This window comes from Taudactylus pleione, unplaced genomic scaffold (assembly GCF_031769625.1).
Source record: "Taudactylus pleione unplaced genomic scaffold, aTauple2 ptg000200l, whole genome shotgun sequence".
Lineage (NCBI taxonomy): Eukaryota > Metazoa > Chordata > Amphibia > Anura > Myobatrachidae > Taudactylus > Taudactylus pleione.
In genome coordinates this window covers 45307-73086 of record NW_028284602.1, presented here as the reverse complement: position 1 = coordinate 73086, position 27780 = coordinate 45307, and the positions used below count along the sequence as shown (strand labels likewise).

At 48.8% G+C, this 27780-nt stretch overlaps 1 protein-coding gene across 1 annotated transcript in view; it reads left to right on the top strand.

The window, feature by feature from the left end:
* The window catches only part of LOC148518679 (tubulin delta chain-like), a 56697-nt gene extending 38570 nt beyond the window's left edge, over positions 1-18127 (top strand). Inside the window, exons 5-11 of the mRNA XM_088477195.1 lie at positions 1489-1626; positions 1792-1933; positions 9552-9737; positions 10330-10425; positions 11343-11418; positions 17100-17241; positions 17449-18127. Coding sequence (XP_088333321.1) covers positions 1489-1626; positions 1792-1933; positions 9552-9737; positions 10330-10425; positions 11343-11418; positions 17100-17241; positions 17449-17684 — 1016 coding nt within the window. The 3' untranslated portion in view covers positions 17685-18127. The remainder of the gene's footprint in view (positions 1-1488; positions 1627-1791; positions 1934-9551; positions 9738-10329; positions 10426-11342; positions 11419-17099; positions 17242-17448) is intronic.
* Positions 18128-27780: the final 9653 nt, after the last annotated feature.

Genomic DNA, 27780 nt, shown 5'->3' with positions numbered 1-27780 from the left:
GGCGTTTATATATTGTCGTTAAGGTGAAACCAAACACACAGGAAACAAAAGACATATGTTGTCAATTTCCTGAAATTCAGAAGATCAAAGTCATTCAGATGTTGGTTGTTACATCCTGTCATATTTCTTGGAAAATGCATCTCACACTGGAAGTCACTGACTTGTGTTAATTTATAAATTGCCATGTTAGCATCAATGCAAGAGGACGCTCCATGATAACCTGTCAGCAATACAACTAAACTGTGTAAGTGGAATAATATTTTCTGAAACTTCAGGCACCTGTAAGTACTTTTCTTCTGGGAAATGAAACAGTGATGGAAATGTTCTCCTCTCAGTATATTCCACCTTTTTGTTTATAGTCTGATTAAGTTTGTGCTGGTTCTTGCATGAGAACAGATGCAATTTTATAGGCTTACTAGCTGGAGTACCCGGCGTTGCCCGGGATTTTAAGAATGTTTGTTTACACATCGTCCTCCAACCAACCTCTCCTTAGGCAGGCCTCACGAAAAGTGTGAGAAACTTCCCCATCCACAGTCCTAAGGTCTTCGAAGGAAGTAGGACCTGTAACGGTGTTAAGCAAACTTCGGAGATGGAAGCATTCAAAAATGTGTAGGATGTACATTGTATACACGGCCAAGAGCTTCTGTTGCTCTGATACCAGGATGACCATCTACAGCGACTCCCTGTTTTCTGCGCATAAAAACTTTTCGAGAAGCATTCCATGTGTAATATTTTGGCAGCTGACAGTACAGCAGGGTCCTTGCAAAGTCATCATTTTGACACAGTTTGAAGAAAGGAGTCAATGTTGTTGCGTAATTTGGTATAGTCAGAGAGCTGAGAATGCTGGCAAAGCCTCTTAAATCTCTCTTCGATAATAAACATGACAACACAAAACGCTTGCTCCGAGGCCCTGCCCATATGCCGTGAGGCCCCACAATGAGCGCCCAGCAAAAATTGTGTTTTTTAATTAATTAAAAATGAACAGTAATTAATTTCGACTTAAAATTTTTTTTAGTTGCCTCCGCTGTGTTTTAATACACTCGTATGTAAAATTTCACGATCTTCGCTTGTAAACTGTGGATTTGTATCGAAAGACGGAAGGACAAATTTTCGCTTTTATATAGTAGAGAAGATAGAAAAGAAAAAAATAGTAGATAAGCTAAATCCTTTTGTAATTCAGTACCTGACCTGTAGAGGGCGAATGCTATGCAAAAATTGTGGTTTTTCATTAATTAAAAATGAATAGTAATTAATTTCGACTTAAAATTTTTTTTAGTTGCCTCCGCCGTGTTTTAATACGCTCGTATGTAAAATTTCACGATCTTCGCTTGTAAACTGTGGATTTGTATCGAAAGACAGAAGGACAGATTTTCGCTTTTATATAGTAGTAGATTTGGATATTATATATATAATATGTTTGTGTGGTTTAATGTTATGACTGATTGGTGTATATATACAGCATGTCCAGTATCTCCATTTTGTCCCCAGGATACCGAGGCGTCACTGGCGGCTCGGATAAGAGCCTGCTGGACAAGACCATGGAGAGTTTCCGCAAGGAGATAGAGCGGAGAGACTGTTACAGCGGCACAGTGATCCTGCACAGCCTCTGCGGGGGTACCGGCTCCGGTATGTATATCTCCGTCTCCAGTGACTGGCGTGACGGAGGGGGGGGGTGTACTAAGCCGTCTGTCTAGTGTCACTGTGTGGAGGAACAGTACTTAGGCGGTGTCACAGCATGTGACGTTCATCTCCAGTCATTGTGTGTATAGATTGTGTATACATTGTTCCCAGGAATGGGATCCCGTCTGTGTGAGGAGATCAGAGACACGTACCCTGCAGGCTACATCCTGTCCGTAACGGTGGCACCCCACGAGACGGGAGACTCCCCGCTTCAGCATTATAACTCCCTGCTGTGTCTGGCGTGGTTGCAGAGGTGAGGCTTGCATGGCTATTTACTAATCCTTCATCAGCGTGTGCACCTACCGGACAGGGCATAGGGCACCCCAGGATAAGCGCGTCATTTTGTGATACAGTCGGGGTTTCCAGGCCTGACGTGTGCATAGTAATGTACGCTCATGGGTGTATATTTACTAATTTGTGTGTTTCTTCTTCAGGGTCCATAGGGTCCACAGGGAGACAATGGAGTGTAGGTGGTACTTGGAGGACCGGACACCAACAGCAAAGCTTTTTTTCTATCCCAGGATGCTTCGGTCCTTCCCCTTATACCCCGCCCACAGCCTGAGAGCAGCCCAGTCTTGTTGGTGTCCAGCAGGAGCTGGATCAGCGTTAGAACCGTGGGGGATGCTGTTAAGAAGCCCTAGTTTTATTTTTATGATTTCTTATTATTTTCATTTTTAATGCAGAGCAGCAGCGCTAGACAGTCCTCTGGACGTCTGCACTGCTGCTCCATCACCCCTCCACGGCGGCGCGATTCCAGCCCTCGGCTAGGTACTCTCGGCAGGGCTCCGGAGGGACCTAGCTAGCAGGGTTCCTCGGACCCCAGACTGCAGCCGGGACTGAAGGGGACAGGTAAGGAGGGGACACGTGTCTATGCGCAGTCTTACCTTTGGTCTCAGGAGACAGACTGGAGGCCCCCCAGCCCCTACATCCTCTCCTCCGGACCCCTCCAGGCTTATTTTTCACAGGTGTTGGCAAAAATTGTGGACCACCTAGTGGTCCCTGTGGTAACTCCCGCTATGGGATGGCCACAGCAGGTACTCTCTGCAAATCCTTTGCCTGCCCAATGGGCAGACGTACTTTCTACCTCAGTGCAGAGTCTGGCCTCTACAGCCTTTCATCAAATGCTGCAAAAAGATAAACCCTTACCCAGTAAACCTACGAAGCGTGCTGTGTTATCTTCCCAGTCCACCCAGCTATCAGATTCTGAATTATCATGTGGGGAGGCAGAAGACGCAGAACTCTCTCACTCTGACTCCCCCTCGGGAGAGGAGGAACCTCCCTCTCTAAATTGAATATACCTGCACTAGTGAAAGCTGTAAAATCTATTCTTCAAATAGAAGAGGCAGAACCCACTCCTAAGGCAAAAGAGACAGTATTTAAGCGACAGAAGGTAGTATTGCCAGCGTTTCCTCACTGTGGGTCTCATTCAGACCTGCTCGCGAGCGCAGGATGCTCGCAAGCGGATCGATGATACCCAAATGCGCATGCGCACGACGGAGGGAGCTCCGTCGCGCGCATGCGCGAGACCCGCATAGCGACAGCCAAGCTGTCGCTCCGGGTCTCTCACCAAAGGTGGCGTGCTGTCGATGGTGAGTGACAGCACGCCCCCTTTGGTGGGCGTGCCGGGGGCGTGGCTGCCAGACGGAGGTGTTCCCATGGGAACGCCTACCGTCTGGGGCCGGCCCCACTGACATCACTAGTGATGTCAGTGGGAGTGATTTTGGCTCTGATAGAGCCAAAATCACTCCAGGGCTTGCGGCAGCGAGACCCTACCGCAGGGTCTCGTTGCAAGCCCGATGGTCGCGATGGTCTTAACCATCGCGACCATCATCATCGACGCTCGCATAAGCTGTGGGTGGTAACCCACAGCTATGCGAGCGTCCAAAAGACCGCTCCAAATTTAAATAGGACGGCCCTGATTCAGAGCGAGCGCTCTGGTCAGAGCGTCCGGCTCTGAATCAGGGCCTCTGATCATATGTGTGAAGCATGGAATATGCCCAGTAAAAGGATGACTTCCTTTTACGCTCTTCCAGCTACTGATTGCACTAAATGGGAAGTTCCCCCTGCACTGGATTCCCACGTGACACACCTAGTTAAGAACGCTACCTTACCTATCCATACTGCAACCTCCTTAAAGGAGACTATGGATAGAAGGATTGAAGCTTGTCTGAAATCTATATACTCTCTTACAGGAGCTATTACTCGTCCTGCCAGGGCTACGGCTTGGGTGGCAAAAGTCATTGAGAGTTGGGCAGAGGCCCTAGAAGATACATGCTGTCTTACATATCTCACATTAGAGATGCAGCCTCCTATTTAGGAGAGGCAGCTTTGGATACTTGTCTCCTAGCTTCCAAGGCATCTGCTATTTCCATGGTAGCCCGCCGTATTGTTTGGCCCTGCTCATGGAAGGCAGATTCGGACTCTAAAAAGGCTTTGGAGTCTCTGCCTTATTCTGGGGAGATCCTGTTTGGCCCAGAATTAGACAAGATTGTGACTACCTTGGCAGCTTCCAAGATGGCTTTCTTGACCTCTGCGTCTACTACGAAGCCTCAGATGTCATCCTTTCGGTCCTTTCGTCCCCAAGGAAAAGCTAAAGGTCAGTCCTTTCCAAATCTGAGAACAAGCCTTAAGCCTGATGGGGGCGGGCCTCTCCCTGGGGACTCCAAGGGTGGGAGGCCAAATTCTTCAGTTCGCCCAGTTCTGGCATCAGACCACCTCAGACGCCTGGGTAAAAGAAGTGGTCTCCCACGTATATGCCCTCTCATTCCTGAGGCGCCCCCCCCAGCAGTTATTTTGCACAGGACCTCCATAGGACCCAAGCAAAGGCCTGCTCCTCCAGAAGACCATTCAGTCCTTACTGCTCTCAGGGGTAATAATTTCAGTCCCCTCGTCACAGCGAGGGAAGGGCTATTATTCTACCCTTTTCTTGGTTCAGGAGCTCAACCGGTTTCATCGGTCTATCCTCAACCTCAAGACTCTGAACAAGTTTGTCAGGGTGCCCAGGTGTCGTATGGAAACCCTACGCTCTATTGTCCTGGCTATGGAGCCTGGGGACTTTATGGTGTCTCTGGACATTCAGGACGCTTACCTACATATACCTATAGCGCCTTCTCATCAGCAGTATCTCCGGTTTGCTGTCCTAAAGCAACATTACCAATTTCAAGCACTGCCTTTTGGGCTTTCCACAGCTCCTCGGGTCTTTACCAAGATCATGGCAGTTATGTCGGCCTATCTTCGTCGTCAGGGGATCAGACTGCTCCCATACTTGGGCAATCTTTTGCTCTTAGCAAGCTCCCCAGAAATTCTTCACCGCTATCTACAAGTGACCATTGCCTTTCTACAAACGCACGGTTGGCTGATCAACTGGAAAAAAGTCTTCTCTGACCCCTTCTCAAAGAATGGTACATGTAGGAGACTTCCTGGGCTCCGAGAATCTTCCTGACAGCAGACAAAATCTCTGTAATACAGCACCGAGTGCGCAGTTTATTCCACAGTCGCCGAGTGTCAATTGACTCTGCAGTGCAGACCTTGGGATCCATAGTGTCCACTTTCGACATGGTGGAGTTCACTCAGTTTCACTCCAGGCCTCTACAACACCTGATCCTCTCCAGGTGGAATGAACTCCTCAGATCCCAGACGATGGGACTCTCTCCGGAGGTTCGCCTGTCCCTATCCTGGTGGCTACAGGCGTCCCACCTAAAGAAGGGTCGCCCATTTTGGATCCCGGACTGGGCACTCCTCACCACGGACACAAGCCTCCACGGGTGGGGCGCAGTGACCGGCCAGCGCTCCTTCCAAGGAAGTTGGACTCCAGCCAAGGCGATCTTGCCAATCAACGTCCTGGAACTCCGAGCCATTTACAAAGCCCTCACTCTTTCTCAGGTTATTCTTCAGGGCAGGTCAGAACAAATACAGTCCGACCATGCCACAGCAGTGGCATATCTCAATCACTAAGGAGGCACTCGAAGTCTGTCAGCAATGGCAGAAATGTCCTGCATTCTCACATGGGCCGAATGCCATCTCCGCAGTGTTCATCCCGGGGATTCTCAATTGGGAGGTGGATTTTCTCAGCCATCACAACGTGCATGCAGGGGAGTGGTCTCTCAATCCAGAAGTCTTTCAGCTCCTGGTCGACAAATGGGGTCTACCGGACGTGTTCCTCATGGCCTTACGACACAACCACAAGCTTCCAGTATACGGGGCCCGGATGAGGGCCCCCGACGAAGTCTTTGTTAACGCATTATCTGTGAAGTGAACCTTCGATTTGGCGTACCTATTTCCTCTAGTCTCCCTTCTGCCTCGGGTTCTTCGGAAGTTCAAGCAAGAGAAGGGCATGGTCTTGTTGGTAGCTCCTGCTTGGCCAAGACGCCATTGGTACTCTGACCTTCAAAATCTCTCCATAGACAATCCTTTCCAGCTTCCTCTACGGCAAGCCTGTTGTCTCAGGGTCCCTGTCTCCATCCGGACCTGGCCCATCTGTCTTTAATGGCTTGCTCTTGAGACATCCCTCCTAAGGTCTAAAGGGTTATCTAGCTCTGTGGTCCAGACCATGCTCAGACCGCGTAAACCGGCCTCTGCCAGGATTACTAGAAATTATGACCCTCAGGTTTTTAGGATTTCTAGAATCCTTGCCTTTCTTCAAGCTGGACTGGATCTCGGACTCTGCCTAGCCTCTCTGAAAGTTCACGTCTCTGCTCTGTCCATCTGGTTCCAGCACAGAATTTCTCCTCTACCAGATGTTCACACCTTCCTGCAAGGTGTTCTACGTATACAACCTCCCTTTGTCTCTCCTGTTGCTCCGTGGGATTTGTCAGTGGTTCTCCAAGCACTTCAGGAACCTCCATTCGAACCCTTGGATTCAGGGATTATCAAATGGCTCACTGCAATGACTCTGTTTCTTCTGGCTATAGCATCTGCCCGCCATAGGGTATTGGATTTAGGGGCACTTTCCTGTTGCTCCCCATTTCTAATCCTTCATGCGGACAGGGCTGTTCTTCGAACGCACCCTGGCTTCCTTCCTAAGGTGGTCTCTCGTTTCCACCTCAATGAGAAATTGTGGTTCCAGCCTTTCAAACACAAGACCTCTCTGCAGGTGAGGCCTCTTTGGATGTGGTCCGTGCTCTGAAGATCTACGTGGACCGTACTAGTTCCATCAGGAAATCGGACTCCCTCTTTGTCCTATATGGACTCCACATGAAGGGATGGCCAGCTAACAAACAGACTCTGGCCAGATGGATTTGCATGACTATCTCTCAGGCTTATACACAGACAGGCCTTCCTGTGCTGACTACAGTATCTGCTCATTCTAATTGCACTGTGGGTCTCTCGTGGGCAGCCCGGCGTGGCACCTCTGCTGAACAGCTATGCAAGGCGGCCACGTGGTCTACAACACCTTTCTTACGTTCTATGCATTTGATAAATTTACTTCTCAGGCTGCTTCCTTCGGGTGCCGGGTTCTCCTCTCAGCTCAGGAGCGTTCCCGCCATTGAACAACTGCTTTGTGATATTCCCATCGTCTCCCCTCTGGAGCCCTATGGACCCTGAAGAAGAAAAGGAGAGTTATGGTAACACTTACCCTTGTTAACTCTCTTTCTTCAAAGTCCATAGGGTCCACAGGGCACCCGCCCTAAATCACCTGGCTTCTATGGGATTCTTCTCTTGGTCACTTGTTTCCTTCTTTGTGTGAGAGCGTGATTCCTCCGTGTAACAGTCTTCCTTCTCTCCTATCCTGCTTTGGGCTTGTTAACAAAACTGAGTTGCCCTCAGGCTGTGGGCGGGGTATAGGTGGAAGGACTGGAGCATACTGTGATAGAAAAAAGATTTGCTATTGGTGTCAGGTCCTCCAAGTACCACCTACACCCCAATGTCTCCCTGTGGACCCTATGGACTTTGAAGAAAGAGAGTTTACAAAGGTAAGTTTTACCATAACTCTTCTTTTTTTAGAAGTGGAGATGTTGCCCATAGCAACCAATCAGATTCTACTTAACATTTATCTAGCACCTTCTAGAACAAGGGTGGCCAACCAGTCAGAGGCAAAGAGCCCAAAAATAACTGTAGGTATGTCAAAGAGCCGAGATCATGCCCGCGCCGAAAGTGCACATGCAAAAAGAGGTGTGGCCTTGTGCCAGAAATTTGTAGGAGCATGTAAAAGCGTATGCACATAATCTCTGTGGAGGTAACTATTAAAGGGAAAGAAAAATCCAGAACAATATAAAAAACATTGAGAAAAAACAGATCCACATAAAATACACTGAAACAAGCCAGATCTACATAAAATGCACGGAAAAAGCCACATCCACAAATAATACACTGAAAAAGCCACATCCACAAATAATACACTGAAAAAGCCACATCCACAAAAATATATTGGGGGAAAAAAAAAAGAAATACATTTTTGCATATTACGATCCAGCCCCATGTGTCACTCCAGTCCCCCTCATCTGTCACTTCAGCAGCCCCCGTGTGTCACTCCAGCCCCTTGCATCATGCCAGCAAACCCCCACGTGTCACTTCAGCAGCCCCTCGTGTAACTACAGTAGACTCTCATGTGTCACTCCAGCCCCGCCCCCCCTCTCTCCCCGGGCCACTCCAGCCCAGCCATCTTGCCCCACACTCTAGCCCCCCCACATGTCACAAATAACATGAAAAAATAAAATATCCACACAGCTCTTTGTTGCAGACTGTCTGTGTCACTTAGGTAGGCTCTGGGATCAGTGGCCGTGTCCTCCTCATGGCTGCAGGTTCAGTTACAAGCTGAGCTCCGCCTCCTGTTTGCGGCGTGACGTCACCAAGTCGCCCATACATGCATCTGGAGCGAAGCAGACTGCTGCAACAAAGGACGAGTTTCCTCTGAACAGTGCGCGCCTCGCATGAGGCTCAAGTGCCCCAGGTTGGCCATGCATGTTCTAGAAGATAATAGCTACAATCTGATTGGTTGCTATGGGCAACATCTCCACTTCTAAAAACCCGCACTTTAGTAAATATACCCTATTGTGTCTATGCAGATTCTCCCCTATAGATGGTCCAGTGCTTTGAGCCTGTACTCAGCATTGTCCCCACCACTAACCGGTTCCTGTGTGATATGTTTCATGGTGCTTATAGCTAAGGGACATTATGATAACAAAAGGTTTCGGCCACCCACATACAGTGCATTATTTTTGCTGTGGTCTGTGTTTTTCACAGCCGTTTTTATATCATCTAGGCAGAGTTGGGTATTTTTGCTGTCCTTGAATATGACACAGAATTGCTCAGTGACCATACTTCCCAACAATTCTGCCGTGATGATATAAAGGTTTTGCTGAACAACGTAGAAGGAAGCCTGGAAGATAAAACAATGTATGTGGTAAACGTTGGACCGGGGCACGTGTGTACAGGAACGTGTATGTACAGCTGGCTGAGACCTAAATTCTGGTACAGTGTCAGTCGCGGAAAAGCAAGAAGGAGAACAAAAGGACTGATGGAAGTAGAATTGGGAGGTTATTATCGTCATATGACAAAGATATAGTGCCCGATACCAGTCTACCGGTAAACCGGGAGACCATGTCTACTGGCATAGTGACCCCAACAGAGCCTAGAACACTCGTAATAAGGGTAAGTGATGGAACGAGGCGCACTGCTGGTACATTCATGTATTTGCAGAAATTTACCCTTTTTGGAGGAATCATTCTGAAGATTCTGCTGTCACTGACGGCTCCAGACTGAGCTCTGATTATCTGCTATACGGGTGGGGGCTGCCGTCCATGAGGCTCTGGGTAAACGTTGCTTTGTAGGTGATGTTACCGTCAGTGGGATAATGTAAATGCTTTAGGACTGTGAGTGGGGACTGGACATCCGTCCTCCTATGAGCAGCAGCTCTGTGTCCCCTGTATTAGGTATTGCGATGGGATCCTCCTCTTCCAGAATGACGAGGTGATGAAGAGAGCGGCCTCTGTAGGGGAGAAGAAGACATTCCCCATGTCTGGCCTGCAGCCGTCCGTGTCCCTCACCTCCATGAACACGCACATCGCCTCCTGTGTGGCCGGGCTTCTCTATCCCGTGCATTCCCTCAAGACGAGAAGGTACCAGCAGCAGGTCTCTAAAATATCCCTATGGGGCTAATTCAGCAACACACACAAGGGCACTGCTGAACGCAGATTCCCGATTATCGGGAATCGGGACCCATTCAGGATCCATTCTGCAAATGTGCAGAATGGGTCCTGCTAACACGCACACTAGCCCTTGAATGCCTCTGCCTGATTGGTCGGGCATTGTTCCCGGAAACGGGGGTGTATCCGCCACGTTTTCTGGGAGTGGCAAGCCCCAGTTCAGGAACGCAGTATAGCCTGCGTGCATATATCATATATCTATAGCCTGCGTGCATACATCATATATCTATAGCCTGCGTGCATAGATCATATATCTATAGCCTGCGTGTATACATCATATATCTATAGCCTGCGTGCAGCTTTGCAATTGCGTTTCTTGCTGAATCAGGCCCTATGTCTGTGTAATGTATGTTCTGCTAATTCCGATACGTCCTCCCGTCTCTGCTTTGCAACGACCAGGGACCATGTAACGCTGTGTTCCAGACATGTATAAACGTTAATTAAGGTAAAATCCGTTTACATCCAAGATGGATTTGTATAATCTGTCTCTTCTGTCCTGCGTCAGCTCCGTGAGCGTTGGTTTGGAACCCTGGGAGCTAATCCGGGCTCTGTGTCCGATGTCCACCATGAAATTCCTCCACACGTCTCAAGTCTGCAGGAGGTGGGTGAGAGCAGGGCCCTACGGCCAATATGCAGTAACCGCCTTGTTTATGGCGTAAAGATATTTATCATATACAGAAAGCTTTGAAGCGCAATTGAACTTACTGTTAAATTCTTTTAGTTAATAAGTATATATATATTGAACGAGAGGATTTTATGCTGTGTCCGTCTCAATCACGCGATCAGGCTGCAGCAACAGCAGCAAATGGGGATCACTGGCATGTAAATAACTCCGCCCTGGTGAGAGCCGATTGGTGCTGCAGCCGCGGCATACGCCTCACTCTCCGCCAGGATAGATGGAGCTACAGGACGACGATGTTAGGACACGCCTCCTTTTAGGTTAGTTTAGAGCCCTATGTTGTCCCTGTCTCATGCCCCCACCCTCGCTGATTTCCACAAGCCCAGCTCCAGCCATCACCACACTGGGACCATGGCATTCGGGAGCCGGAAGTGGCACAGAGATGGTAACCCTGACCTATACAGCACAGGGGGGGGGTGGCCGTACAGCGCAGAGGGCGGGGGATCCAGACGGCAGACGCCTGTAGTAATGCTTAGAGGGGACGGGAGATAATTTCTAACATTTTCCTCGCACAATGTAGAATTCGCCTGTAAGCCGCGCAGCCGGTACATTCGGCAGGATTCTCACTTTGTCATTTAGTAATGAATTGGCGTATAGGAATAACCGTGCCAGGCCCTATCCTTTCACCGGTATAGACGCAGAGGGGAGGCCGTTCCCTACATGGCAATCACTTGGCCTCTGTATACTCGTACTTACCGGTACCAGAAGTTTCTGACTGTTGCCGTGGGAAACCTCTGTATTCAGTATTAGTAATGTATCATGAATCAGATTATAATCGCAGATGAATCGGTGGCACACGACGCAGTTATTTCCCTTCACCGTCTGTATGTTGTCCGCAGGGGCACGGCTTCCTGGGACAAAGTGACCGGTTGTGTTGTGCAGAACGTTCCGCGAGCTGATCCCCATGGACGCCTTGTATCCTTTCTCTGTATTCCTGGTAATAGTATGCTGTATGTCACTAATATAATACATAGGGCCGTATTCAATTAGTTTCGCACCCGCGATACTTTGCCGCCTGCCGCACTTTTCGCCTACATCGCGTGTTTTGATCGTGAAAACTTTTCGTGTGCGCCCCCGCTATTCGGCGTATTCAATTTCAAAACCCGTTAAAACTCAACCCAGCGAAACTTAAACAGGCGGAAAAATGGGGAAATCAGCCTGACATCCCCCAAAAGATGCTCTAACATTGGGGACCAATATAGAAGTCCCCCGAATAGCCCTACTGAAGATATTTGGGGTACTTAAGTGCTGTTAATTGCTTCTAATTAGCTTCTTTGCAGAAGTTGTGAAGAATGGCATTAAGCAGTTTTTAAGGAGAAATAAATAGTCCTGTCATATTTGGGGTACTTGAAAATGGGCGCTAAAATATTTTATAGTCGACCAAAGTGAAGTTTAAATAATCGTGCAAAACCCACCTGAAGCAAGCACCTGCAATCAAAAAAAACACCTCACCCTACTTGCAGACCCCCCAAAAGTCTATATAGCTAGTTTTAAAGTTTGTACCCCCACTTTGCACTTTTTCGCTCCCTTTTTCAAAGTAATTTTTTGGGGTGTTCCTCTTTTTTTCCCCGGGTTTTTTTGATGCATTTATACCTTTAGGCGGCTGTCCCAAGGGTGCAGAGTGGTTTCCCCACCTTTGCACCCCAAAATAGCGATTTTGCTGGTGAATCTTTTTTGCCTATTACATTGCATTGTGTTTTGGCGCATGTCATCTGCACGGAATTGAATACGGCCCATAGTGTAGCGCAGTTCTGCAGGATTGTTTGTGTTTCCCCAAAATGTGATTAAATTGGTTCTTCATCTACAAAGAAATAGTTTTTTATAAATTCTAAGAATATTTGAATAGTATCTTTTAAACCCCTCTGTCAGTCACGGTAACCTGACGTGTACTAGCGATAAACACTGATACATTTAGTTTATGTTGGCTTTTGGGCCTTTATTGCACCAGTGGATAACAGTGATCTGTCCGTGCTGTAATATAAACCAGCTTTTCATGATTTACATAAAAGTGGGTTATTTTGTATCGAATATCGAGACATTTCCCCATTCTACCTACTTTACTTATAGACTGTCTGTCCATTGTAAATGTGTGTGTGTGTGTATATTATACATATGTCTGTGTTTATTACATGTATGTATGTGTATATAATACACCACATGGCCATAACTGTGGACACTCCATCTAGTTATTGTATTTGGCCCATTGCTAACGGGTACATAACATCCAGCACACAGCCACGCATGCTCCATAGTACTGAGCAGCTCCGGGACTGTCACCTTGGCACTGCCATGTAATGCCACCTCTCCAGCAGTCTGTCACGGTGTCTTCCCTGATCACCTATTAGTGCTGTTACTGTGCAGGGTGAAGCCGTAGGCCACAGAAGGGCACCGCATAAGCGTGTAGCATGTACACATTGTCTGTTCTCAGGGCCTGATTCAGAGCCGGACGCTGTGACAGAACGCTCGCTCTGAATCAGGGCCGGCCCTCTGTTATTTTAGAGCGGCCTCCTGTGACCACCCACAGCCATAGCGAGCGGCCAGGAAGATGGTCGCGATGGTCAAGACCATCGCGACCATCGGGCTTGCGACGAGACCCTTGCGGTAGGGTCTCTTTACCGCAAGCCCAAGAGTGCTTTCGGCTCAAACAGAGCCAAGAGCACTCCCACTGACATCACTTGTGATGTCAGTGGGGCCGGCCCCAGACGGTAGGCGTTCCCATGGGAACGCCTCCGTCTGGGCAGCCACGCCCCCGGCCCGCCCACCAAAGGGGGCGTGCTGTCACTCAACATCACCAGCACGCCCCCTTTGGTACGAGACCCGGAGTGACGGCTTGGCCGTCGCTTTCCGGGTCTTGCGCATGCGCACTGGGTCACCATCGACCCGCTCGCGAGCGCGTCTGAATCAGGCCCTCAGTTCCAAACATCCACTGGAAGCAGCGTCGGCACAAGAACTGTCCGTCGGCAGCTACACGGAATGACGATGTGAAATCACTCTCAGCGCTCTTAATCACCGCTTCCCAAAGAAAATATTATAAAACAGTGACAAAATAAACCAAAATATAATATAAATGACTTTTTTTATGGGTGCTGTGCCAATTCTCTTCTCATTGTGATATTTCCTCATCCATAATCCCGAAAACAAAAGAAAAAAATTGTGTTATATTGACACACTAAAAACACCCAAGTGTCCAATATAAGTGGTCATTAAATGCTGCCGCCACCAGTATTCTGCTAGTGGGCTCTGTCGGTGGGCACAGCTGGTGGGCTCTGTCGGTGGACACGGCTGGTGGGCTCTGTCGGTGGACACGGCTGGTGGGCTCTGTCGGTGGACACGGCTGGTGGGCTCTGTCGGTGGACACGGCTGGTGGGCTCTCTCGGTGGACACGGCTAGTGGGCTCTCTCGGTGGACACGGCTAGTGGGCTCTCTCGGTGGACACGGCTAGTGGGCTCTGTCGGTGGACACAGCTCGTGGTTTCTGTCGGTTGGCTCTGTCGGTGGGCACGGCTGGTGGGCTCTGTCGGTGGGCACGGCTAGTGGGCTCTGTCGGTGGGCACGGCTAGTGGGCTCTGTCGGTGGACACGGCTAGTGGGCTCTGTCGGTGGACACGGCTAGTGGGCTCTGTCGGTTGGCTCTGTCGGTGGACACAGCTAGTGGGCTCTGTCGGTTGGCTCTGTTGGTGGACACGGCTAGTGGGCTCTGTCGGTGGACACAGCTAGTGGGCTCTGTCGGTTGGCTCTGTTGGTGGACACGGCTAGTGGGCTCTGTCGGTTGGCTCTGTTGGTGGACACGGCTAGTGGGCTCTGTCGGTTGGCTCTGTCGGTGGACACGGCTAGTGGGCTCTGTCGGTGTACACAGCTAGTGGGCTCTGTCGGTGGACACAGCTAGTGGGCTCTGTCGGTGGACACAGCTAGTGGGCTCTGTCGGTTGGCTCTGTTGGTGGACCCGGCTAGTGGGCTCTGTCGGTTGGCTCTGTTGGTGGACACAGCTAGTGGGCTCTGTCGGTGGACACAGCTAGTGGGCTCTGTCGGTTGGCTCTGTTGGTGGACACAGCTAGTGGGCTCTGTCGATGGACACAGCTAGTGGGCTCTGTCGGTTGGCTCTGTTGGTGGACACGGCTAGTGGGCTCTGTCGGTTGGCTCTGTTGGTGGACACAGTGGGCTCTGTCGGTGGACACAGCTAGTGGGCTCTGTCGGTTGGCTCTGTTGGTGGACACAGCTAGTGGGCTCTGTCGGTGGCCACAGCTAGTGGGCTCTGTCGGTGGACACAGCTAGTGGGCTCTGTCGGTGGACACAGCTAGTGGGCTCTGTCGGTTGGCTCTGTCGGTGGACACAGCTAGTGGGCTCTGTCGGTTGGCTCTGTTGGTGGACACAGCTAGTGGGCTCTGTCGGTTGGCTCTGTTGGTGGACACAGCTAGTGGGCTCTGTCGGTTGGCTCTGTTGGTGGACACGGCTAGTGGGCTCTGTCGGTTGGCTCTGTTGGTGGACACGGCTAGTGGGCTCTGTCGGTTGGCTCTGTTGGTGGACACGGCTAGTGGGCTCTGTCGGTGTACACAGCTAGTGGGCTCTGTCGGTGGACACAGCTAGTGGGCTCTGTCGGTTGGCTCTGTTGGTGGACACGGCTAGTGGGCTCTGTCGGTTGGCTCTGTCGGTGGACACAGCTAGTGGGCTCTGTCGGTTGGCTCTGTTGGTGGACACAGCTAGTGGGCTCTGTCGGTTGGCTCTGTTGGTGGACACGGCTAGTGGGCTCTGTCGGTTGGCTCTGTTGGTGGACACGGCTAGTGGGCTCTGTCGGTGTACACAGCTAGTGGGCTCTGTCGGTTGGCTCTGTTGGTGGACACGGCTAGTGGGCTCTGTCGGTTTGCTCTGTTGGTGGACACGGCTAGTGGGCTCTGTCGGTTGGCTCTGTTGGTGGACACGGCTAGTGGGCTCTGTCGGTGGACACAGCTAGTGGGCTCTGTCGGTGGGCTCTGTCGGTGGACACAGCTAGTGGGCTCTGTCGGAGGACACAGTTAGTGGGCTCTGTCGGTGGACTAGCTCCATGTAATTAGAGAGTAAATCTCAGGATCTATAAACTTCTCCCTTTCAGTCATTGTTCTGATGGTAATTTACCTCCATGTAGAGACCATCAAAGAGGATGAAAACTGCAATGAATGTACCTTCTGCACTTAAAATGTTACATTTAAAGGTTACACTTACAAATAGGGTTGATTTTTGGGGCGTGGGTCCCCTGGATTGCTTTGGTTGGGCTGCTTCAGGGCATCGCATTATATACACATTTTTCCTTTCTAGCACTGTTAGCGCCTCTATTGTTTGTTTTATATATATGTATTATTGTCACATCTCTATTTTACACCTCCCTACATGCAGCAGCTGCTCTTATCTATGCTGCACCTTGTTACACTTCACCTTTCCTCATTAGAGCGATGCCCTGGGGTGGCTCAGCTGGGCTGGTTTGGGGGTGTCCTGCGCTCTGGATTTCAACCCCAGTATGTTAGGGACCCACCCTCAGAGGTTACCTGGGCGCGGTGGGTAGGCCCATAACCATGGCCATGATTATGCCAAAACCTCTATTTATTGCATAATGTATTATATATAATGAGTAATGTTGGAGTTGTGCGCTGGTAATTCCTCAGTTTATGGGGGCTCTCCGATGATCAGGCCGTCGCTGCGCCCCTGTTTTGTGTTGGCTGCACTATGCCGCAGTCCGTGGCCGGCTGTATGCTTGTCGCTGAGTGGATAGGAATCCTGGCAGCCATGTGTAATGGGAAATCTTCCCGGGATGAGTGGGTGCTGGTATTGCCGCATAGGGGAACCGGCTCCAAAGCACATGGGTGTGATGTCCAATGTTCATATACGTATGGCTATTTAATGTGTGTGTGTGTGTGTGTGTGTGTATTATATGTATGTGTGTGTGTATTATATGTATGTGTGTGTATATTATATGTGTGTGTGTGTATTATATGTGTGTGTGTATTATATGTATGTGTGTGTATATTATATATATGTGTGTGTGTGTGTATGTATGTGTGTGTATTATGTGTATGTGTGTGTATTATATGTATGTGTGTGTATATTATATATATGTGTGTATTATATGTATGTGTGTATATTATGTGTGTGTGTGTGTGTGTATATATTGTGTGTGTGTGTGTATATTATATGTATGTGTATATTATATATATATGTGTGTGTGTGTGTGTGTATTATATGTATGTGTGTGTATTATATGTGTGTGTGTGTATTATATGTATGTGTGTATATTATATGTGTGTGTGTATTATATGTATGTGTATATTATATATATGTATGTGTGTGTGTGTTTAGTATTTTTTACTTTTTCTTACAGTAATACTCAGAACGGGGTTATTTGGATTCTCACCACTGATCACCACAAATTATTATTATTTTTCCTCTCAAATAAACGAGAGAGAATTTGGCAATAATGCAGATAAATGAGCCCAGCGCCCGTCCTCAGGGGTCACTGATTGGAGATTACTTCTTAAACCAATGTAAACCCTGTCATTGTAACCAGTAATTACCCCTGTCTGTGATAGACCCCAGGGTCTGTGTGTACGTTCCTTAGCGGACTATCCCTTAGCATCACAGTCTGTCGGTACTGGCCGTCGTGCGCAATTCCCAGGACTACTCGTTCATGCTATCCCGCGACTCTGTGCTGCTGAAACTGAGACAGTCTTATCGCTGTGTCCCCTGGAACCCGTCCCCCACCCACTGCTGGACAGGTCAGTGCCAGAAGGACTTACATCAGCTTAAAGCTGTAACTCTCCAACTGCTGTGGAACTACAAGTCCCATCATGTCTTCCGATAACCCGTCGTCTTGTTGTGTACAGACATTGTGTGTAATTGTGCGTTACTTGCAATGTCGGATGTTTTACTAACCCTGCATGTGGTTGGCTTACAGTATTATTTTGTATTATAATGTTCCCTAGACCCCCAGAACATCCTGGACCCCTCGTGTCACAGCCATTCCCTGACTGTCTGCGCCAATCACTCCAGCGCAGCTGACCTGATGAGCAGTGTGCTGTACAAAGCTCGCGCCATGTACGACGCAGGGGCCTATCTGCACTGGTACCGGAAATATGGCTGCGAGGACGGCGACTTCCACGGGGCTTTCGATACTCTGCACTCAGTGGTGAATGAATACAGCGGGTTGGTGGCGCAGTGACCACGTCTAGAACCTCCATTATTCAGGACGGCCCAGCGGTCACATACGCACTGACTCCATAGGGCCTTAGGTCTCTACCATGACGACGTTACACGTATGTGCCTTTCGTTCACGCCTGTGACCTCACAGAATGTTTTTATTTATTGTTTTTTTTTCTTATTCTGAAAAGTTAGGAAATTCTTGTCTCCAGTAATAACTCGGTAAAGAAACGTAATTGTCATTGCCCAGAATTAATTTTGCGTTTGTTTCTTGGCGAGAATATTTTAACAAATTGCCGCGAGAGCACCAGAAAAATGTGACAAAGCAAATTTCCTTGTACTAAGAATTGATGTTAATTTATGTTACTGCTCAGGGTGTTGCTGCAGTTAGTGTTATTATCACGTTCATATTCTATTGTCCATTCAGGAAATATTTATTCATTTTTGTACAATACTTTTACATTTTGAAAGGATGATTAAAATATTTTTATTTAATGAAGTGTGTTGGTTTTGCATTGATACTATATAATTCACAGTCCGAGGCACAGTGTGAAGGGGGAACGATCACCAACGATCACCTCGCCTCTCCCCAGCCGACAGTCCCTGCCATTATCGAGGTGTCCTGATTTCTGGCATCCATAGAGCGCAGTGTCTGGAGCAAGTCTCTTACTAGACAGCTGGCAGTTGGTTACGCGTTGGCTCCTGTTCTAGCAGGGACAGGGGAAGTGGTGGTGTCTCACTGCTGACCCTTATCCCAAATATGTATCCCCCCTCCCCCCCAATTCATATAGTGAACAACAAAGTTAGAAGACGTGGCAATACATAGCGAGGAGGTGCAGAAGTGACTGAACCATTGGAAGAAGTCATTCAGATTATTGGTGCTCCTGTGTGACACTTATACCAGAGGAATCGGCAGAAATCAGGCTGATTATTGGTGCTCCCTGTGTTACACTTACACCAGAGGAATCAGCAGAAATCAGGCAGATTATTGGTGCTCCTGTGTTACACTTACACCAGAGGAATCAGCAGAAATCAGGCAGATTATTGGTGCTCCTGTGTTACACTTACACCAGAGGAATCAGCAGAAGTCAGGCAGATTATTGGTGCTCCTGTGTTACACTTACACCAGAGGAATCAGCAGAAGTCAGGCAGATTATTGGTGCTCCTGTGTTACATTTACACCAGAGGAATCAGCAGAAGTCAGGCAGATTATTGGTGCTCCTGTGTGACACTTATACCAGAGGAATCAGCAGAAGTCAGGCAGATTATTGGTGCTCCCGTGTTACATTTACACCAGAGGAATCAGCAGAAATCAGGCAGATTATTGGTGCTCCCGTGTTACACTTACACCAGAGGAATCGGCAGAAGTCAGGCAGATTATTGGTGCTCCTGTGTGACACTTATACCAGAGGAATCAGCAGAAGTTAGGCAGATTATTGGTGCTCCTGTGTGACACTTATACCAGAGGAATCAGCAGAAATCAGGCAGATTATTGGTGCTCCTGTGTTACACTTACACCAGAGGAATCAGCAGAAATCAGGCAGATTATTGGTGCTCCTGTGTTACACTTACACCAGAGGAATCCGCAGAAGTCAGGCAGATTATTGGTGCTCCTGTGTTACACTTACACCAGAGGAAGCAGCAGAAGTCAGGCAGATTATTGGTGCTCCTGTGTTACACTTACACCAGAGGAAGCAGCAGAAGTCAGGCAGATTATTGGTGCTCCTGTGTTACACTTACACCAGAGGAAGCAGCAGAAGTCAGGCATATTATTGGTGCTCCCGTGTTACATTTACACCAGAGGAATCAGCAGAAATCAGGCAGATTATTGGTGCTCCTGTGTTACACTTACACCAGAGGAAGCAGCAGAAGTCAGGCAGATTATTGGTGCTCCTGTGTTACACTTACACCAGAGGAAGCAGCAGAAATCAGGCAGATTATTGGTGCTCCTGTGTTACACTTACACCAGAGGAAGCAGCAGAAGTCAGGCAGATTATTGGTGCTCCTGTGTTACACTTACACCAGAGGAAGCAGCAGAAGTCAGGCAGATTATTGGTGCTCCTGTGTTACACTTACACCAGAGGAATCAGCAGAAATCAGGCAGATTATTGGTGCTCCTGTGTGACACTTACACCAGAGGAATCGGCAGAAATCAGGCAGATTATTGGTGCTCCTGTGTGACACTTACACCAGAGGAATCGGCAGAAATCAGGCAGATTATTGGTGCTCCAGTGTGACACTTACACCAGGGGAATCAGCAGCTAGTTCTGCGTAAATGTCAGATTTAATCTTCCTGCATAGTTACTGATCTAGGCCAGAGGTTCCCAAACTCAGGGCTTGATTCATTACGGATCGCAACTGCTAATACGCTATCGGGTGATTGTTGCATACTGCGTATACATCGCGCGACCCAGCCACACATATCGCATTCCGTGAACCAGCACTACACAGACCCATCGCAGACTGATTGACAGGGAGTGCCGTTTCTGGTTGGTGACGGGGTGGTGGTCAGCGAAACGCAGGCGTGCCAGTGCATTTGAACGCCATTGCATGGGCGTGCCTAAATTATCCACTGCGATGCCTTATGCAGCCCGACTACTCATAGCGTGCGCTGAAGTTACCAATTCCTGAGTAAGATTAGAGCTTGTGTAAGTGTGCGAGAGGCTGCGATGGTACTCCATGTTACCGATGGTTTCTCAGTCTTACTAAACATTACGGATGTGTGTAAGGTAAAGGGGGCGTCCTTATGTAGTGATGCGACGGCCTAGCGATCGCAATGGATTAGCATACTATCGCAGTGGAACTGTGCGCAATCACTATTTCATTCGCAGTTGCGATCCGTAATGAATCAGGCCCGCAGTCCTCAAGGCACCCTAACAGTCCAGGTTTTAAGGATATCCATGCTTGACCACAGGTGACTTAATTAGTACATCAGTCAATTTGATTTAACCACCTCTGCTCAGCCATGGATATCTCTAAAACCTGAGCTGTTGGGGAGCCTTCTGGGCGACGTTTGGGAACCTCTGACCTAGGCTCTGCATGCATCGGTCCATATTTTCTCTGCGGGGGGTCAGATGCGGTTTGATCAGCTCGCTACCTATTTCCTTCATGCTCGGAGACAGCACAGCGAGCGCCTTTTTACAAAATCATCGCCAAAACGCTGAATTGACCCAATGATTGCTGATGTACGGGCCCCTTTAGTCAGATGCCAGTCTTGCTACATAATTCTGGGGCATTTAAATGGTTTAAATGCTTCTTCTGTGCTCTAGAGCTGCTGGATACTTATTGCTGCAGGAGAGACGACATGTTGTACTGTACCGCTCCGTAACCAGCGGGAGGTCCCCTAACTCCACCTCCGCCGCTGCACTGTTACAGCAGGTGTAATAATGCGCCTCATTCAGATGTGAACGGTATTGTACAGGCGCAAATAAGCGGATGCACAGTATCATCCAGCGAATGCTGCCGAAGGCGTCTATAGGAAGCAGACGCCTCCTAACAGAAATTGTGATCAGAGTGCAGCGTCTGTAGACGCTGCATCGGATCTCCATTGCGACCATCAGATGCGAAGGTCGGCAGCACTGGCCAGTCTGCGGAAGCTTCCGCTTACTCAGGCTGGCGGCTTGCGAGGCCAGGAAATCTGCGTCCATCGACGCAGACCCTGGCAAACGAGGGCGACGCCCGTTTCCGGGAACGTAACCCAGACATGCCCCTGCTCTGCCCCCCATATGACACAACATGTCTATTTTGCTGCTGCTTGGGGGATCTGCGCTTGAGATTGTATAACTCGTTCTGCATACGCGCAGACCCCAAACAATCGGATTGGTACATAAACCATCGGGTTTACGTACTAATCTGGTTCAGGCGCGATGTTTCTATGAGATGGACATGACAGGCGTTATAAGTCGCCCTCTTGTAGCGTAGCTTAAGGGGCAGGCCTCACCGCCTGTGATGTCACACAGCCAATCCCCGCCCACCTCTGACATACAGGTAAGTACACTTATTAAGGCCTTAATGGACGCGCAGTGCACATGCTGTCACATCTCTTTATACGGAAACCGGTGACACTTCTCATGCTCCTGTCATGTATAGTAATGGGCTTGTCTGACAGCTTTATCCTCAGAGACATTTAAAGGAGCAGTGAACGTTGTAATACATGACACACAAACAATATTTGCTCTGCAAACAGAAGGCGTATTGCTCTGCAGACAGAAGGCGTATTGCTCTGCGGCACATTGCTCTGCAAACAGAAGGCGTATTGCTCTGCAGACAGAAGGCGTATTGCTCTGCGGACAGAAGGCGTATTGCTCGCGGACAGAAGGCGTATTGCTCTGCGGACAGAAGGCGTATTGCTCTGCGGCACATTGCTCTGCAGCGTCTTGTGTGGAGTTATAACTCGGAGACATGTGGGTTTGCAGAATAATAGGAAAAGAACAAAGTGAAAAACTTTTCAAGGTGAATAATAATGTAGCTGAAAGGCGATGTATTAAATAAGCAATTAATCTGTGGCCTGTAATGTACTAATGTATAATGTACAATGGCTTTAGGAAACCCAACAGTATTTTGTATAGAAATATCCTGAAAATGGCAATGCTGTTACTAGCAACCCCCGGTTATCCTATCTCTAACCTCAGCCTAACCCTATCCTCCCCCTCATCCTATCTCTAACCTCAGCCTAACCCTATCCTCCCCCTCATCCTATCTCTAACCTCAGCCTAACCCTATCCTCCCCCTCATCCTATCTCTAACCTCAGCCTAATCCTATCTCTAACCTCATCCTAACCCTATCCCCCCCCCTCATCCTATCTCTAACCTCATCCTAACCCTATCCTCCCCCCTCATCCTATCTCTAACCTCATCCTAACCCTATCCTCCCCCCTCATCTTATCTCTAAACTCAGCCTAACCCTAACCTCCCCCCTCATCCTATCTCTAACCTCAGCCTAACCCTAACCTCCACCTCATCCTATCTCTAACCTCAGCCTAACCCTATCCCCCCCTCATCCTATCTCTAACCTCAGCCTAACCCTATCCTCCCCCTCATCCTATCTCTATGCTCAGCCTAACCCCCCTTACCCACTAGCCTACACACTCTAGCCATGTTGAGAGCTGAACCTGTCGTGTATGTGATGTGAAGTGTGCTAATTATAGCAGGCAATGTGTACAATGTCAATAGCGGGCTCAGCATGCGGCAGCATTGAATAGAAGCGAATGATGGTGGGGGTGGTGGTGAGCCATACAATGAGCTCAATGGAGTTGAATAGTAATTGCAGTAATTGTGTGATGGTGGGGGGAGGTGGTGAAGGAACTTGGGTGGCCATACACAGAAGTGCACAGTAGTGTATTTTAAAAGTATTGAACCTGACATGATCTCTCTTTATGAAAAACTTACCCCCTGTTATGTGTACAATACAATGTCTACTGTATAGCAGAAATGCCAAGTGATGGGACGTCGAGAGAAATGTTTTGAGTCTAAGGTCACAGGAGTGCTGTGTGACTTGGTAGCGCCGAGCGTCTTTTATGCGTCTTTTTTACGCTAAAATGCGTCTTATTAGCACAAGCAGCTTCTGCTGATTAAAATGATATGCAGCATGTCTATGTTCTGTGAGCCAGTACGGGAGTATCTGCAAGCAAATCACTACGTTAAAGTGTTATAGTTGCTATTAGTGTGCCGTAACGTTTCGCGTGCATCTACACCCGAACTGGCTCACAGAATATAGACATGCTGCATATCATTTTAATCAGCAGAAACTGCTTGTGCTATCAATTTGATTTGCTGTATGATTCAAATGCATTTGAAGGTAGAAAGTTGCATATCCTTCGCACTACCGAGTCATCATGTCTTAGTGAAAGCTGTGCATGCCTGTGACCCCTTTCTGAGCCCATGAGACAAATATATATATATATATTTTAACAGTACAGGACTCACACACATACTGTACTGTTATTATTTAATACTTTATTACACATTCTTCTACAGCCCTGATTCCATGACCAAAATGCTATACTATAGTATAACCAATTATTGTTTCTGTCAATCAATCATCGGGCGGTGATACAGAAAATGCATTGGAACTCTCACGCATGTGCTGTGTAGTTTAGGAAAAGTGACACCTGGTGGACAAAAAGTTGTATTACACGATATGACTTTTTTCCAGTGCTACTCTACGTTTCGTTAAGAAACATTCTGTGTGGCGCGACTCAAGGCTTCTGTGTGGTGCGGGATGCATGGCGCGCTAAATGGCTGTATGGAGCAACAAACTAGCTGGGCCCATCTGTAGTTGTCAGTACAATGTGTAATCTCAGTTCCTCCTGAGTGAGCTATACTGAGCACCTGCTGCTTACTTGTATCCTGTTTGTGCAGTTTTGCTTCCTTCTGCCACATGGACTCCTGCAAGTGACCTACACCTGGTGCAGCTATTCCACTGGCTGCACGGAGAATCTCAGCCTGTTCCTGATATCCGAAACTGCAACTCGCCTGTGTATGCCATTCTCATTGCATGGTGAGCGTCCCTGGTTCCTGCACCACTGGTGCTGTCCCTGGTATCATCATCCACTATCCATTCCGGTGTCCGGTCAGCATCCGGTTCTGTCTATGCCTGAGGAAGCTATCCCACTAGTTGCACAGAGAATACCTACCTGATCCTGTTACCCTAACCTACAACTCTCCTGTGTATACTTTCCAGCTCTCATCCTGACTTGCTACTACATGCTCCCTCCTCCCTGTCTTCCCCATCTGTATCATTCACATCTGTCTGCCCCTCCCCTTGAGAATGTAAGCTCTTGCGAGCAGGGCCCTCTACCCTCTTGTGCTTCTCCTTATTTTATGTTCATCTACATCTTACTCACCACTAGGACACCTAACACTTGGTGCCTATGCTTTCTTGCTGTATTGGGTGTTGTGGCCACCTATGTATCAATGTATATTATCCATGTCCTTGTCCTTCATTGTATTGTATTTTACTGTAAGTCACTTTTTGGTTATGTACCTTGTAAGGCGCTGCGGAACACTTGTGGCGCCATATAAATAAACAATAATAATAATAATATACCATTCTCACTACTTGGTGATTGTTCCTGGTTCCTGCTCCATTAGATGCCGTTCCTGGTATCATCACCTACTACCAATTCCGGTGTTTGGTCTGAATCCGGTCCTGCTACCGTCTGAGTTCTCCTGGATCCTGGACTACAGCCACAACCCAGTGTCAGCCTGGGGAATACGTTGCCAAGATCTACCACTCCAGCATTTCGGTTACAGTAACAAGAATGATTTATTATATATCTACAGTAGTAATCCAGTATCAGCCTGGTCACTCTACTGCCACTCTCCTCTGATTGCACATAACAACTTGTCTTCAACACCGACGTCCCTGGTGCAGGGTTGCCTACCCTCCCGAAATTTGCGGGAGGCCCCCGATTTTTCGGGTAACCCCGCCCCCCACATTCCGCCCACTTCCTAGTAAAATGGGCAGAATGGGCAGACTACTCCCGGTGATCGGAGGATCCGGAGGTAGGGGACGGCTCTAATGATGCGATTCTATGAGAATTAAAAAATGTGCCGTTTGCAGCAAATTGCCGCGAGGGGGCAGGGCTTAATGACGCTACCCGTCCGACCCCCCCACCCCCAACTCCGCCCACCTGTTTCTCCTCATCGGGCTTCTCCCAGGAGGGAAATGGAAGAAGTCGGCAAGTATGCCCTGGTGGTCTAGTGGGTACAATCCGGCATCTCTCTGCCTAGACCCGGGTACGATTCCCGGTCAGGGAAGTGTTCTTCACTACATGCCAGGAGGTCTCCTTAGGCCTGCCAGCTTCCTGTACACGCCTCCAGACACCAACACAGACTCATATCAGACACCGGGTTCACAAACAAATACTAGTCTGACAGGTTGGCATATCTCCTAGATCAGTGTTTCTCAAACTCTGTCTTCAGGACCCCACAAAGGTCCCAATTTCCAGGTCACCTGGCAGGTGCACAGGTGTATTCATCACTCACTGACACATTTTAAAAGATCCACAGGTGGAGCTAATTATTTAACTTGTGATTTTGTGAGACCTGGAAAACATGCACTGTTTGGGGTCCTGAGGGCTGAGTTTGAGAACCTGTGTCCTAGATCACCTCTGGCATCAGCAATGCATGGGCACCGCCATCTTGATTCCTGTCAGCTGACTCACTACTCACCAATCAGAAGCAGCTCTACGATCAGCTGACCCAAGGAGCCTATCAGGGCCGATGGTGCCCTATTTAAGTAAGTCTTGGTGAATAGTCCAATGTCAGAACTCAGGTGACCTGCAACTGGCTCTGGGCTCCTATTGCCACGTGTGTGTGTTCCGGTACTTTGATCTGTTCCTGCACTTCAGTCTACAGAGACCAGTAGTAGATCTGTTCTTGCACCCTACACAGTGCAAATCAGTCTGCATATACCAGCATTCATTCAGTGCAGTGCTCTTTAGTCTGTCAGTACAATCATTCATTGTATGCAGTGCACCTCAGTCTGCAAATACCAGCATCCATTCTATGCTGTGCACTTCATCCAGAAAGTTCCAGTGTTCATTCTACACAGTGCACTTCATACAGTAAACCCAGTGAGGTGCACTCACTCAGCAAGACTCTGGGGGTCATTCAGACCCGCTTGCGAGCGCAGGACGCTCGCAAGCGGGTCGATGGTGCCCTACTGCGCATGCGCACAATGGAGGGAGCTCCGTCGTGCGCATGCGCTAGACCCGGCTAGCGACGGGATAGCCGTCGCTACGGGTCTCACACCAAAGGGGGCGTGCTGTCGATGTTGATTGACAGCACGCCCCCTTTGGTGGGCGTGGCTGCCAGACGGAGGCGTTCCCATGGGAACGCCTACCGTCTGAAGCCGGCCCCACTGACATCACTAGTGATGTCAGTGGGAGTGATTTTGGCTCTGATGGAGCCAAAATCACTCCAGGGCTTGCAGCAGCGAGACCCTACCACAGGGTCTCCGTCGCAAGCCCGATGGTTGCGATGTTCTTGACCATCGCGACCATCATCATGGATGCTCGCTATAGCTGTGGGTGGTCACCCACAGCTATGCGAGCGTCCAAGAGGCTGCTCCATTTTCATGTAGGAGGGCCCTGATTCAGAGCGAGCGCTCGGGTCAGAGCGTCCGGCTCTGAATCAGGCCCTCTGTTAGAACTGTTCGGTGCACTCTATCCAGCAATTGCCTACACACCCACTCTGCACCTAAACCAGTTCCAGCATTTCTCTAGGTCTGTGTGGGCTATGTAGTACTACTTCAATCCTGGCCTGATGGCACACCTGGTCCGCTGCCTTCAGACTCTGCTATCGACAGCCCTTGTCGTCATTCAGCACAGTGCTCCCTGGCTTGGCATAATGCCTACTACAGTCAGTTCTGTACCAGCTTACTGACCGGGTGGTCTCCTGACTGTATCTCTGCTATTCAGCCTAAACACCACTGGTCCCCAGCTATCTTCCTCGTGAGGAGAAGCCTCATCAAGCCCCCAAGCTTCTTCAACACTCCCAATACCCGAACCGACCCTCCGGCTCCTGACCGTGTTCACAAAACCCTAGAGACCTGACAGCACCAAAGGGCGTAACTGAGCTAAAGCATTACCAGCGGCCTCCTGGACTCCATGATTTAGGAGGCAGGCACCAAGAGGGGCGTTACATCATACAGTTTTCCAGGATTGTTGCTGAATCATCCAAAAGGCACAGTGCTGACCATGAGGAGAAGACTTACTTTCCAAGGTCTTTATTAGCTGTGGTAATTGTAAAAGGACCTTAGTGCCATCTAATTACATGGATGCTGCTAATTTGTCCTGTCCTGCTGATAGGCTGTAACAAGCTCCTGTCTCCCGCCGCACAGAGGTGAGCAGTAAAATCGGCGATATAGAGGGTACTGCCATAGGTAAATGTGCGCGGCCATGCATCGGCAAATCACCCGTTTGTGTCTAACCACTGGCAGGAGCCATGGCCTAGAGCTGATCCCAATGTATAACCTGAGATATAACATCAGGCGTACTGTACACAGGAGACAGCGCTATAAGAGCATCAGTCACTCTGCGTATTGTATATATGTCTTTATTAAAGTGTAAAGAGAACAATAACCGTATACAAAAGTAATTTATAACTAAGGC